The 14861-nt window shown below is 51.9% G+C and overlaps 1 protein-coding gene across 1 annotated transcript in view; it reads right to left on the bottom strand.

Annotated features, from left to right (window-relative positions):
- Positions 1-12758, bottom strand: part of DNAH1 (dynein axonemal heavy chain 1) — a 72599-nt gene extending 59841 nt beyond the window's left edge. Inside the window, exons 1-7 of the mRNA XM_069473696.1 lie at positions 12411-12758; positions 11362-11434; positions 9188-9362; positions 8646-8802; positions 7582-7714; positions 4911-5072; positions 4078-4330 (exon numbers count right to left, since the gene is read on the bottom strand). Of these exons, the coding sequence (XP_069329797.1) occupies positions 4078-4330; positions 4911-5072; positions 7582-7714; positions 8646-8802; positions 9188-9362; positions 11362-11434; positions 12411-12758 (1301 nt within the window). The remainder of the gene's footprint in view (positions 1-4077; positions 4331-4910; positions 5073-7581; positions 7715-8645; positions 8803-9187; positions 9363-11361; positions 11435-12410) is intronic.
- Between the last annotated feature and the right edge of the window lie 2103 nt (positions 12759-14861).

Raw genomic sequence — 14861 nt, 5'->3', positions numbered from 1 at the left:
AAAACGGTGTAGTATTTTGTCCTGAGTACAGGAAACTGGAAAAAAAAATTTAAAAAAAAACCAAACAGTATAGTACAGGTGCATGAATAGACAAACAGACCAATAGGATAGAATAGAAAGTCCAGAAATAGACAAGGATATGTGGAAATTAGTGTATGATAAAAGTGGTATCTCAAATCACTGGGCCAAAGATGGAGATTTTAATAAATGCTGCATTATTGGTCCCTACCACACATCACACATAAGAAGGAATCAAGGATATAAATTCAAAAAATGAAACCATACAAGTACTAGAAGAAAATCTCAATATAAGGAAAGACTTTATAACTATGACTCAAAGCCCAGATGCAACAGATGAAAAGATTAGTAAAACTGTCAACATAAATATTTTTATTATGTTGCAAAATCTTCACAAATAAAGCCAAAATACAACTGACAAGCCAAGAGAAGATATTTATGATATATATCACAGATAAAAAGCTGTTATGCCTAATATATTAAAAAAAACTCTTAAAATTGGAGGGAATAAAAAGCCCAAAAATATGAGAAAGAAAAAATGGGCAAAAGACATAGACAAGTCACCAAAAGATATAAAAATTGACCTTAATCACATGAAAAGATGGAAAAGATATTCAACCTCACTTATAATAGAATTAAAACTACACCGAGATACCGTTTCTTATTTACTTAACTTCCAGACTGGCAAAAAATGAAACAGTATTATAACACGCTCTTGGCCAGGCTGTGGGGAAACAGGCACTCTCGTACATTGATGGTGGGCGTGCAAAATAGTACAACCCTTCTGGAGGAAAATTTGGCAATACCTAACAAAATTACATACACACTTTTTTTTTTTTTTTTAGACAGAGTCTCGCTCTGTTGCCCGGGCTAGAGTGAGTGCCGTGGCGTCAGCCTAGCTCACAACAACCTCAAACTCCTGGGCTCAAGCGATCCTCCTGCCTCAGCCTCCCGAGTTGCTGGGACTACAGGGATGTGCCACCATGCCTGGCTAATTTTTTCTATATATTTTTAGTTGTCCAGATAATTTCTTTCTATTTTTTAGTAGAGACGGGATCTCACTTGCTCAGGCTGGTCTCAAACTCCTGACCTCAAGCGATCCTCCCGCCTCGGCCTCCTAGAGTGCTAGGATTACAGGCGTGAGCCACCATGCCCGGCCCACACTTATCTTTTGATCCAGCAGTCCCACTTCTAAGAATTTATCCAAAAGCTACACCTCCATAAATATGAACATATGTACAGAGATTATTCATGGCAACATTGTTTGTAATTGCAAAATACTGGAAATGACTTCAGTGCCCACATATTGGAGAATGACTGAATAAAGCATGTTACATCCACACAATGGATTACTATGCAGTTGTAAAAAGGAATGAAGGAAATCTCAATGACCTGATATGGATTCATTTCCACAATATACTGTAAGTGAAAAAGGAAAGTGCAGAAGAATATCTATGGTGTGCTACCCCTCATGTAAGAAGGAGAGAGCATAAGAAAACATACATGGTGTCTGAAATACACGTGCCTGCTCATTTGTGCAATGAGAAATACAGACAGGATAAACCAGAAACTAGTTATATTGGTGACCCGTGAGCATGTGGTGGGAGCAGGGGGAAAAAGATGGGGGATGCGGACAGGACAGAATGAACTGGGTGAAGAGTGAAAGATTTCTGAGTATACCTTTTGGAGTAACATATATTTTGAGTAGTATATATCCAGTCATGTGCCACGTAACCACATTTCAGTCAACGATGAACCACATATATCATAAGATTGTAATGGAACCGAAAAATTCCTATTGCCTAGTGACATAGCCATCCTAATGTCATCGTGGAAGGCATTGCTCACATGTTTGTGGTGATGCTGGTGTAAACAAACCTAGTGCACCGCCACTCATATAAAAGTACAGCACATACAATTATATACAGCATATAATACTTGATAATAAACAAATACGCTACTGTTTTATGTATTTACTATACTACATTTTTTCATGGCTATTTTAGTGTTCTCCTTCTACTTACACATAAAAAGTTAACTGTAAAACAGCCCCTGGCAGGTCTTTCACCAGGTATTCCAGAAGAAGGCATTGTTGCCATAGGAGATGACAGCTCCACAGGTGTTACTGCCCCTGAAGAACATCCAGTGGGACAAGATTTGGAGGTGGAAGATCAAATATTGATGATCTTGACCCTGTGTAGGCCTAGGCTAATGTGAATGTTTGTGTCTTAGTTTCTAATAAAAAAGTTTAAAAAGGTAAAGACAATAATAAGGGCCGGGTGCGGTGGCTCACACCTGTAATCCTAGCACTCTGGGAAACCGAGGGAGGCAGATTGCTTGAGGTCAGGAGTTTGAGACCAGCCTGAGCAAGAGTGAGACCTCATCTCTACTGAAAGTAGAAAAAATTAGCCGAGCGTGGTGGTGCACACCTGTAGTCCCAGCTACTCAGGAGCCTGAGGCAGGAGGATCACCTGAGCCCAGGAGTTTGAGGTTGCAGTGAGCTATGGTGACGCCACTGCACTCTAGCCAGGGCAACAGAGCAAGACTCTGTCTCAAATATAAAATAAAATTAGATTACATTTTTAAAAAATAAAATATTTTAAATAGAAAAAAATCTCATAGAGAAAGAATGTAAAGAAAAAATATTTTTGTACGGCTGTACAATGTGTTTGTGTTTTAAGCTGTTAATAAAAAAGAGTCCAAAAGTTTTAAAAAATGAAAAAGTTTACAAGGTAAAAAAGTTACAGTAAGCTAAGGTTAATTTGTAATTATAGAAAGAAATAAATTTGTGTAGCCTAAGTGTACAGTGTTTATAAAGTCTACAGCAGTGTACAGTCATGTCCTAGGCCTTCACATTCACTCACCACTCACTGACTCACCCAGAGCAACTTCCAGTCCTGCAAGCTCCTTCCATGGTAAGTGCCCTGTACAAGTGTACTGTTTTTTATTTGAAATTGTATTTTTACTGTATCTTTGCTATGTTGAGATACACAAATATCATGTGTCACCATTGCCTACAGTATTCAGTACAGTAACACGCTGTACGGGTTTGTAGCCTAGGAGCCATAGGCTATGCTACATAGCCCAGGTGTGTAGTAGGCTACACCATACAGGTTTGTGTAAATATACTCTATTATGTCCACACCACAATGAAATCACCTAACAGTGCATTTCTCAGAATGTATTCCCATCGTTAAGTGACACAACTGTATACATGCAGATGCTCCTCTACTTATGTCCTGATAAAGGCATCATAAGTTGAAAATATCTTAAGTTGAAAATGCATTTAATACACCTAACCTACCGAATGTCATAGCTTAGCCTAGCCTACCTTAAACATGCCCAGAACACTCATGTTAGCCTACAGTCAGGCAAAATCATGTGACACACAGTGTTCAGCATCTCGTGTGATTTATGGAATAGTGTACGGAAAGTGAAAAACAGAATGCTTGTGCGGTACTAGAAGTACAGTTTCTACTGAATGCATATGGCTTTCAAGCCATTGTAAAGTTAAAAATGGTTGAGTTGAACCATTTTAAGTCGGGAACCATCTGTATATATATTAATGTTTTCCAGATCTGTCTGCTCTAAGAGCCTTGAAGCAACAATTTCCTAGTAGAAATGAACACATCTAATGCCCAGATCTTGGCTTCTAAATACCATTTCTCACTAAAAGGAACCTCCTTGGAGAAAGAGCTGATTTCAGGCCTGGATCTGGGGAAGTACCAGGTGAGCCTGGAACTTCTTGATGTGCCAGAAAGTAAGGATATGCCCAAAGAATGATGGAAACACATCAAAAGGACACAGGAATTGGAGTGAAAAGGGTTCCACTGCCAAATCTGGGACAATTTGAACATCAAAATAAAAAATAGTAGTAAGGCATATAACCCTTTGAATAAAATAAGAATCCGCGACTCCATATTGATAACGAGGACTCTGGAGACGAACAAGAAATTGTTGGAGCCCCAACAAGCCCGTAGCGCAGCGGGCAAAATAGCCCCGGACAGCTGAGGCCCAAGGGAACTCTCCCCACCGCCCCCGCTAGAGCGCACTACTCACAGGGGCCCTTTGCGCATCCGGGGTGTGCTCATGGCCCACTGCTTGATCCTGCTCAGGCTCTGCTCGTTGATGACGCGCTGGCCCTCGGAGGGCATGCAGTCTACGTACAGGTTGTACAGCAGCAGCGCCTCCGTGTTCTTGCGCAGGGCATTGGCCTGGACCACGCGCTGCGTGAACACGCGAGGGTCCTCGGCGAGGAAGAGAAGCTGGATCCGTGGCACCCAGTACTGACAGATCTGAAGAGGTGGCCTTCCTGAGGGCCAGGTGGGGGAGAAGGGGATACGCAGTCAGGCCGTCTGGCTGGAGCACTGGGTTCTGGCCGACTGCGCTGCTGATGCACAGTGGCCCTGAGCAAGTTGTTTCCCTTCTCTGACCCCCCGTTGCAACTGTGAAATGGGTATGACAACACTCCCTGCCCTGCCCACCTCACAGGGTGTCATGGATGGATGTGAAAGGGATTTGTAAACTGTAAAGCACTGTGTTTAGACAAGGAGTTACACAGGGGTGGCCACTCAAGTGCCCATCCCTCAATGCCACACCCAGGGCAGACATCAGTAATTGATGGCCCTCAGGCCCCTTATCAACATCCTGGTACAGTAGCACTGCCAGCTGCTCAGAGATGACATACCAAAGAACGGCCATTTGCCCTTCCTGAGGTCTCTGAGTGATGGGTCCCCTGGTTCTTACTGATCAGGGGCGAGCCAGCCACAGGACAAATATAGCAAGGTAGAATTCAGACCTGAGCTGGCCATGCCCTAGGCAGGGGTGGCCTCAGTCACAGGCTGGGCCAGACCTGAGTGAGGTCTGCCTGGGGCAGAGGCAGAAACTTGTACCTTCAGCGGTGACCCCTCCATTCAGGATGGGGTTCCCCATCTCATCTCGCACCAGGCCTTTCTCGTCTGTCTTGTGCACCAGGTATAGCTTCTTCTCCTCGTCGTAGTCCAGGACGCCAACCTCGCACCATTTGTAATCCAGCTTCTGACTCTTGGGGTCCTCTGAAACAGGAGGGGAACCCCTACCAGTGATCCCTGCCACAGGGCAGGTGGGGGCTTCTGAGTGCAAGCAGCAGGTAGTGGGAATGGGTCTCAGAGGTCACTGGTTTGGCCTTTCTCCCACCAGGATGATGTCCTCTGGATCCAGCAGAGCCAGGGCCCTGCTTCCTCCCAGCTGAGCGGGTCTCTGAGGAAGCCCCAGCTGCAGGAGCCAGAAAGACCAGGCTTCTCTGCGTCAGTGCTCTGCACGACCCCCACAGGGCAGAGAGACAGGCTGATGGGGCTGGGACAGGAGGCACAAAAGCCCCGAGGAAATGGAAGACCTGTTGATAACCCAGTTGTAAAGATCATCATGGATAAGCGACCCCTTCAAGGTGACCAAGGCCAGAATGAAGCCCTCCCCATAGGCTGCCCCTGGCCATTCAGTCGCTGGGTCCTTCATATCAGAACAGGGCAGGGCAGAGCAGGAGACCGCTGCCCTGCAAAGGGCTCAAAGTGGGCCTTGGGCCTGTTTGGTGAGGATGGGCCGCCCCTGACTCCTGGGCTGAAGGCCTGTGCCCACTCTCCAGCTCACCTCCTGCCGCCGCCCCTCACTCACTTCTCTCCAGCCACGCTGGATGTCTAGCTATTCCTGTGACGTTCCGCCGTGCGCCTACCTCAGGGCTTTTGCACTGGCTGTGCCCCCTGCCTAAAACACTCTTGGCTCAGGTCACCTCACTGCTGGTTTGTTCCCTGCTCAAGTGGCTTCTCCTTGGAGAGAAGCCTAATACAGGCACCCTCTGACCTGTTACCCTGTTTTGTCCCTCACGGGCTTAAAGTCATGCTACATATGCATCGTTTCCTGGGTCACAGTCAGCCTCTCCATACTAGTGTCAGCTCCCCAAGGGCAGAAGCAACTTTGTTCTGTTTCGGTCACAGCTTTGTCCCTGGGCCTGGCATGGAAACTGGTACATAGTAGATGCTCAATCAACTTTTGCAGAAAGAAGATACACACACAGTGCCCAGCAGAGGAGGCCTCAGTACACAGTTGCGTCAAACTGATGGGCTCTACAGACCGGCTTGTGGAAGGAAGGGCTGGAATTCCAAGGAAATGCTCCCCACCGGTTGACACCAGAGAGCTGCATAACGTAGGTTGCGGTCGAATACCTCACCTATTCTCGTTCTGTTTTGCTTTTCCCTTCCCTTCCTAGTAAGTTTCCTTCTTGAAAATGCTGGCCTTGTCTTGGCTCAGCTTAGATGAAAAGATGTCATGGGAGTCCCCAGAGGCATGGCATACAAGAGGTCCCCAGCAGGCTGCTCCCTGCTCACCCCTCTGCCCACCAGTGCCACCACCCGAGGCCAGGGCCATGTGAAGGGGGCAAGCAGAGCACCTCAGGGCAGGCGGGCACTTGGAGCACGTAAGGTTAACACGGCCCCACACCTTCTGGTTTCATCACCAGGAATTGGAGATCTGGGAACAATGGAGTTAAATTATTTTTGTAATTCAGTCCAAAGTAAAGGGAACATTCTGGGCTTCTTGTCCACTTCATAGAAATTGAGTCCAGCATGAACATATTTTTTAAATGAAACATAAATTTCTAGCCTGCTTAATGGACTCACTGTGCAGTCTTAACACCAGTCACTGCTCTTACAGCCCTGCCTCCCACCTGGGGGCCGGCCCACTGGACCCCTCGCACTCCCCAGCGCCTTGGCCCCCCAGTGGGCAGGGAGCAGGGCAGCCTTCAGCCCTGCACAGGGGAACAGCCGCCTCCAACCTCCAGACGGATGAGCCAGACCTTCCTAGGATGCCTGCACAGACGGCCGGATGCGCGGGCTAAGGCGGCAGCTCACCCCGGCACTGTTTCCGACAGCAGGAACAGTGGGGAGAACTCCACGGCCACCAGGGCAGGCCTGAGGCCAAAGGGGGAGCCAGGGGCACAGTGTGGGCAGATACAGACAAGGCCAAGACAAGGCAAGTCTGTGTGGCACCAAACAGGTGTGGGGGGTGGTATGTGATAGTGGTTGTAGACCCGTGACAGTAGGTATGTGAGCGTGTGTTTGTGTGGTGAAGATGTGCAGTGAGTAAGACTGTGGGGGAGGGATGGTGTGCGTGACAGTGAGTGTGATCGCAAATGTGTGCCAGTGTGACAGACTGTGCCGTCCACACAGGTGTAAGCGCTGAGGCCAGAGTTACAGCTGGAGCAATGGTGACTCTGGGTGACGGGGTAGAAGAGCTAGAATTCTGCTTCTAATGCACGTTTGAACATTTCCAACGACCGTGTATATTTTTTATTACCAATAAATCAAATATTTTTTTTTAACACTAGACATCATCCAACTGTCCCTTTCCCAGCTCCCCTGACAGTGTCATCCCTCATCCTTGCATGTCCTGCCTCTGTGGCTCCTTGACCTGTATCCCAGCTGGGAGGCCTCCAAAGGTCCCTCACCCACCTTGACTGCCAGGTCCCAGAGGAGCCCAGGAGTCCGCGGCAGGAAACAAAATGGTGCCCCACCCTGGGCTGGCCCTGCTCACCATGTCCCAAGAAGTCGTCCGTGGGCAGGAGGGCCTTTCCAGGAACAGGTTTCCTGTCCAGAGACCCTGGCTCCAGGCCCATGTTGATCCACTCTCTGGGAGTCCGACAGTCAAACTCCTCATTGTCAAACACCTGGAAGAAAGCAGGCAAACACTGGGAGTAAGCAGCTCCTGGAGCGGGACCTGGGTGGGCCGGGCATGCCAGAGGATGGGGTGGCTAAGGAGCCTCCTCCCCAGATGAGGAGCCTGGGGGCTGAGGCTGAGCCCCTCCTCTGCTGCTGCCAGAGGCATGCACGGTCCGGCTGGGTGAAAGCCTGGATTCCCATCCAGCCGAGGCCCCCCAAGGCTTGGACACTTGGACAGAGCAGTGTCTGGGCACTCGCGGCAGGATGTGGGCTCTCCCTCCCCCTGGCCACAGCCATCCAGCCCAGGCCCGAGGGAGGAGGTGGAGCGCCCCACCCTGACTCGGAACGCTGGAGATTGGGGATTGGGGCTATCGGGAGGCAGCCCTTCGTAGGGTGACGTGCAGCTAGATTCAGCTTCACCTCCCTACCGGCACCACCAGGTGAGAGACACTCAGGGCCACAGGGAGGAAGGGAGGGGATGGGGTGAAAGCCAGAGTCAGGCCATGCTCCCTCTTTCTCCTCCCTGGACTCAATTTCCCCATCTATACCCCAAGGCGGTGGTACTAATGCCCTCCTCCCTCCCTGGTCTCCCCATTTCACTGAGCCAGGTGCAGTTCCCCACCCCAGGTGGCCTGCTCAAGGAGGCTTGGGCACTACTCTCGGGTGCCCATGGGTGGGCAGGAGGCAGAAGCCAGACGTACGGGCTGCCCCAGCTCTCAGCAAAGCAACAACAAATCAGCATCCCAGGGGTCTTGGGGTCCCTCCTGCTCCAGCTTGGGATGCTCAAGGTGCCTGGGGTGGGTTCCCACGATTGAGTGCCCTGTTTGACAAGGGAGTGCTTATGATAGGTGTGGGGGTCCCCTTTTGGGCCTGACTCCTGAGCCTCAGCCAGGGTCTGTACCCCACACCCTCCATGGACCATCACAGAAGCCGGCTCACCTTCAGCGGGAGATATATGGGGAAGAGCGGGTCATGGCCCTGTTCGATGGTGTGGGGGTGTTGGAGGTCTGGGTGCCTGGGCATGAGCTTGTTGGAGTCGATGCCCTCGCTGGACAGCAACTGCTCGATGTCCAGGCTCAGGTACTGCTGCCTCCTCCTGGCCAAGGGCAGGGAGGGGAACTCAGGATGGCTTGGCTCATGCCAGGTGGCTCCATGGGTTTCACCAAGGGTCCACCGGGTTGTGGTGGTAGGGGTGTGGCCCAGGAAGTGATGTGGTGGCTAGGGCTGGTGTCCCGGGCTCCAGCTGCCCTTCTGTCTTGCCCTGAAGTCCCATTTCACTGACCCAAATGCCACCTTCCCTGCTTCCCAGCTTTCCAGCAAGGAAAACAATTTGCCCCTGTTAAGAGACCAAAAGGCTAGAAGATTTTGTCTAAACACTTGTGCACAGACATTGTCACCTAGTGATCTGCAGTCCCTCATGCCCTAAGTCAGGCAGATGCCTCCCAGAGGACAGTCTCTCTCCACAGCCCACCCAGCCGTACCTCTCAATCTCAATCTTGCGGGGGCGCTGGCCTGGCAGCACCTGGAAGGGCACCTGCACCTTGGGCTCATAGGCCTGCGGAGGAAAGTCGGTCTGGGAGAGCAGCTGGGTGCTGGGCCCGATGCGCTGCTGCTCAATGAGCTCTTCGAAGTTCTTGGGAACCTCAAAGCTTGTAACTGTGCGTAGAGGCAGAGGCAGGGGTTTCAGGGCTTGGGTTAGAACCCAACAACCCCCTCCCCAATAAGATGAATCACCAGCCAGGCAGGTATACCAGGCATGATGCTTTGGGGTGTGGGAAGCTCAGAGCTTGCCTGTGGCCGGGCAGGAGTGGGGAAAAGACAGATGTGGCACCTGGTACCCAAGGGGTTATGAGCCTGGAGGGGTGAGGGCCAGAAGGTCTGTTCTGGCCCTGCTTTCCCCATCCAGAGCCAGCATGCTTGGCCATTCCCCTGTCCTCAGCACCAGGGGACATTGCTCAAGCGAGGTGCTGAGTTAAACCACAGGTGAGGGTTACAACTGGACAGGAAGACGAAATGGGATGATTCCTCCCACCCCTACCCAAGAGGGTCAGCCAGCACCTTGGAGTCTGATATTCACTCTCTTGGGGCCATTTCCAGGTTCAAGGCATCCTGGATACCATAGGATCCCTGGCCCTGCAGGACCCTCAAGTCACAAAATGCTGTCCCTGCTTAGACGACCAGGGCAGACAGATGCTTCTGTTCTAGGTCTGGGGAGGGGAATTGGTGGGGAAGGACCCACTGATAGGGTGACCAACCATCCCAGCTTCCCTGGGACATAGGGTGCTCAGTGGAGAAGACAGTCCCAGGCAAACCGAGACCATATAGGTGGGGAGAGGAGGTGCAGGCACAGTCTTCAGGAGGAGACGGGAGAGGGCCACATTTCCCAGGGGCTGGGTGGACTCTGGACAGCCCAGTGATGGCCCCATCTACTCTCCTGGTAGAAGAAGGGTCCAGAGAATCCTAAGGACCCTGGGAGGCCCTGGAGACCCCCTCCTTGGGCCTCACTATCTCTCTGGAGTCAAGAGGTGGTCACACTGCAAGAGAGCTCCCCTGGGGAATGTCGTCTGGGGCCCACAGCACCTCTGGAGCTGGGTCCAGGCTGGTGTGCAGGGCTCAGTGGAGGCCTCTGGCCCTCAGCAGGAGTCTGCTCTCTTAGCAGGGCAGCCCAGTGGTCAAGGAACCCCCAGCACCAAAAAGGCCCAGCCACAAAGACAGTTTTCAGACCCCTAAGCACCAGCTCTTGAGCCCGTGGGTCTGTGACCCATTCCACCCCCAGACCTCTCAGGGGCCAAGAAGGAGCCAGTGCCAAGAGGGCCAAGCCACCTCCGGCCCCTGCTGTGCCCGTGGGCCCAGGCAGCCTTCCCCAGCCCTGCATTTAGCCCTTGGACAGCAGAGCACACGTCCACCACTGGCTGTCAGGGCCATGACTGTCATCTCCCTGTGGCCTTTGGGGGCTGCTTTTCCTCGTGTGGGTGGGGCCACCAATAGATGGTAGGAGCACCATTCTCAGTGCCCCACAACCCTGGGATCTGTGGTTTGTAACTATTTTCTGGGTTACAGATACTTGTGAGACTGTTGAAAACAGTAGGCCAGATGCTCGGATAGCTAACTGCACAAATGCACGTATGTGTGACGTTTCCTGTGCCAGCTTGGGGGGTTCACAGACCCTGTAAGACCTGTGGGCTCCAAGAGAACTAATCTTGGCAGTGGCAACAGGAGCTAGGCCTTTCCTGAGGGCAGAGAGGAGGGCAGACAGCCAGGACCACAGGACATCTGGGCCTGAGGGAGGGGGAGCGGGCAGCCCGGACACAGTCCTGCCTCCTCTGCGCCCACGTTCCAGGGGAGGCACAAAAGACACACATAATGCCCCTGTGACCCCAGCCAGGCAGACAGAACTGTGGCCCTGGCTCCCAGCCGCTCCAGCCCAGCCCAGTGTCATTGTCATGGCTCCACTAGGAGTAATGATGCCGCTGCAGCAGCTGGGGTTCCCTGGGCACTCACTGAGAGCCACGCCCTTGTGAAACACCTCATCTATCACCCTCCATTTACAGCTGAGGAAACTGGTTCATCCAGGAAGAGACCATCTCCCAGAGGCAAGGGCCCTGTTTCTAAATGCCCACCAGGACCTACCCACGCAGCCCTCCTGAGCACTGACCTTTTGGAGTAAACTTGTCGAGGTCAGCTTGCCACAGGAGGTTCTGGTTCGTGCAAGGGCCATGGCACACATTCTGAAACCAAACCCCAGAGCCTGAGTGTGGGTAAACATCCCAGGGCCTGGGAGGGACCCAAGGCCAGGGGCTTCTCCTGAGGCCCTCCAGGGAGCCCCCTGGGAGCACGGGAGTTGGGGACTGGGGGTGCGAGGGGGAGAACCAGTGAGTATGCACAATTCCTTGTTCAAAGACCACAATAGGTGACAGGCTGTGGCCACCTGGGATACCCATGGCCCCACCCCACTCTGCGAATACTCCCAGCGTGTGTCTAGAGGCTGAGCCACAAAGCAGGTGCTGCAAGGCCAGCAGGTATCTCTGCGACTACCTCCTCTCCCAAGGGCCACTCTGTCACCACCAGTGTAGTGGTATTGGTGGGTCCTCGCCCTGTCTCTCTTGGCTCCTTCCCTGCCTAGAACCTTCCTAAGGCAGCCTGGGACCTATGGGGCTCTTTGAATTCTCTCCTACACATTCCTCCCCACCTTGCCCCTGCCCCTAGCCTCATGCCTTGATCTCTCCCCTCACATTCTACCCTCCTTCACATGGGCCATACCCTCTCTAAGTGGCCCCAGGTCTTTGTGCCGTCTGCTCCCCTTGCCTGGGACACACTCCCAGGCCCCTCACTCACCCAGCAAATGCAGACCCATCTCTTAGATCTCAGCAGTATGCCCTCCATGGATCCCTCCCAACCAGAGCTGGGGGAGGGGGGCTTTGCCACCAAAGTCATTGTCCCATAACAATAGGGACATGGATGTCTCATCCCCACTGTGTCTCCAGGGCTCAGTCCAGGGCCTGGCACACAGCAGGAACTCAGTAATGATGGATGGATGGATGGATGGATGGGGAGTAGGAAGTTGGGGGTGGATGGATGGAAAACTTGACAGATGGACTCACGGCCAAATGAACAGATGCACTGATGGAGAGAAGAATGAAAGGATGGGTGAATGGAACCCACAGAGAGGGCCCAGGCTTGGCAGGGGATGGCTGCCATACTCACCCCAAGTTCATCCAAGGTTCCAGGGCTGAGGATGTCAGAGTAGAACTCACGCTGCTTCATCAGTGGGTACCTCTTATCAGTGCCTGACGGGGGCAACTTCTGGGGCTGCCCCAAGTCTGAGAGTGTGCGTGGCTCCAGGGGCAGGGGTAAAGGTTGGGGCTTGGGGTCAGGGCCTGGAGGAGGATTCTCCAACCCATGATCTGGTCCCTTAAGAATCTTCCCCAGGTTATACTCTAGGCTCGTAGGAATCCCCCCAAGACTGCACTGTTGGTCCCCAGGGGCACTGCTGCACTCTGGGCCCTGCGGGGCCCTTCCTTGCTTGCAGCCTTCTCTGCCAGGCTGCTCCATGCTGCTTCTCAGGAAACGTCCCAGCCAGAGCTCCTAGGAGAAGATACCCATGTCACTCAGCCCTTGCCAGCCTCTGTCTCAGCCCCCAGAGACACTGTGGTACCTGGATGCCTAGACTGCCTCCCAGCCCATGACCCACACCAGAAGGGAGGCGGGAGGGCAGGAGTGGTTTCCTCCTACCTGGACAGATACGCAGTGCCAGTGGGGCCTGCCCTGCAGGCTGCGTGTGAGAAATGAGCCCCACCAAGTTAAGGGCTGAGTGAAGGAAGCTGTGCAGATGCCCCCCACTCAAGCGCATCCTGCTGCACATGCCCACCCCTCTCCCTCATTTCGGAGAGCAAGGCCTGGCTTCCCAGCAGGGGCATACAGGGAGGCAGGCCCAGAGCTTGCTCACTGAATGAATTTCCCTAAAATGACTTTCAACCAGAAGCAACCCCGGGGCTCCCAGCTCAGCCCTGCCAGACTGCTCTGCTTCTTCCCAGTGTGAAGCACCAGGCCTCCCTGCCACCTGTGAGCACTGGGCCATGCCCTGCCTCCCTCATGTTGCCCACTTTGCCTTCCACCATACCCCAGGAGCCAAAGGACTAAATGGCTTCCACAGCAGGACCCCAACCCTGACCCTCTGTTGGCCCACAGATGCCCCTACCAGCAACAAAATGGCATTCACCCACCCTGGCTCTTGGGGTCAGCCCAGCTCAGGAAACATACACCCTCCTGTCTTTGCAAAGGGTTGCATGCACATCGACCACCTCAAGGACAAAGGTTTGCAGCATGTTTACTGGGGGATGAGCAGGCCCTTGCCAAGCCATTGTTGCTTCTGGCTACCTCCAAATGCACTACCAAGGGAAAGCCTTGGGCAGGAGAACATTACAGAAATCAGACAAGGGTGTGGGGAAGAAGAGGTTTTCACATAATGCTGGTGCAAAAAATAAAAAGGAAATCTACAATAAAGTTTTCAATTAAAAAAAAGAAAGTTCTCCTGGAGAGAGTTGGAACCCATTATATTAAGTGAAGTATCCCAAGAATGGAAAAACAAGCATCACATGTACTCACCAGAAAATTGGTTTCCCTGATCATCACCTAAATACAAATCTGGGAACGACACCAATTGGACATCAGACTGAGGTGGGGGGTGGGGGAGGGGATGGGGGTATGCCTACACAATGAGTGCATTGCGCACCGTTTGGGGAGTGGTAACACTTGAAGGTGCTGACTCGGGAAAGGGGGGGTGGGGAAAAAATATGAAACTATTGTTTTTAACTTGCACTGTTCACTTAATAATTTATCATGAATATTTCCCATATTATTTCATATCATTGTACAAGAAATAATGTATACATTATGAGGACATATTGTATCTAACAAGATATACTGTTAGACTCTTTGATTCTGTAAAATTAAATTGAAAAAAAAAAGAAAAAAAAGAAATAAATATTTAAAAATAAAAAAAAATAAAAAAAATAAATAAATAAATAAATTAAAAAAAAAAAAAAAAAAAAAAAAAAGAAAGTATCTTAACAAAAGGAAATAGAGGCCTAGCCCAGGCAAGTCCCTCTTCCCCGACACCTTCCCATCTTCCCATCCCTCTGCACACTGGGACAAGGCAGCCAGGAGCATGCAGTACAGGTCACTCTTTTTGCTAGGTGTTTTGTGGGACGGGCTGGTGAGGGCCCCCTGATGGATCATGCCAGGGGGCTCCTGCCTGCACTGAGCTGAGGGGTGGGATGGGTGGCCAGGGCTGCCTGGAACAAAGCTACCCGGCAGTGCCGAAGCAGCCTGCAGGAGCTGAGCCCACTTCTAAGAAGGGGGCGGTGAGTTGGCAGGCCACATGAGGGATGGAGAAGGGCAGATGGGGCTCTGGCAGGAAGCCCAAGACACCCAGCCCAAAGGCTGACCTGCCTCTAGCTAGTCAGGCCTGCCAGGCCGCCCCCACCAGAACTCTGCTTCCTGAATGCACTCCCTGGGGCCAGCTGCCTCTCAGGGCAGGTGCTGGAGAAAGTGCCAAGTCTGGCCCACCTGTCTGACAGTCACCAGCCCTTCCCAGAGTGCTCTAAAGACCAGAGGACCCCTCCAGGGCTCAGCCCCATCATGCTGCAAACCCAC

The sequence above is a fragment of the Eulemur rufifrons genome, chromosome 7 (genome assembly GCF_041146395.1).
Source record: "Eulemur rufifrons isolate Redbay chromosome 7, OSU_ERuf_1, whole genome shotgun sequence".
Taxonomy (NCBI): Eukaryota; Metazoa; Chordata; class Mammalia; order Primates; family Lemuridae; genus Eulemur; species Eulemur rufifrons.
Note: the sequence above shows the minus strand (reverse complement) of the source record. Positions and strands in the feature narration are given on the sequence as shown.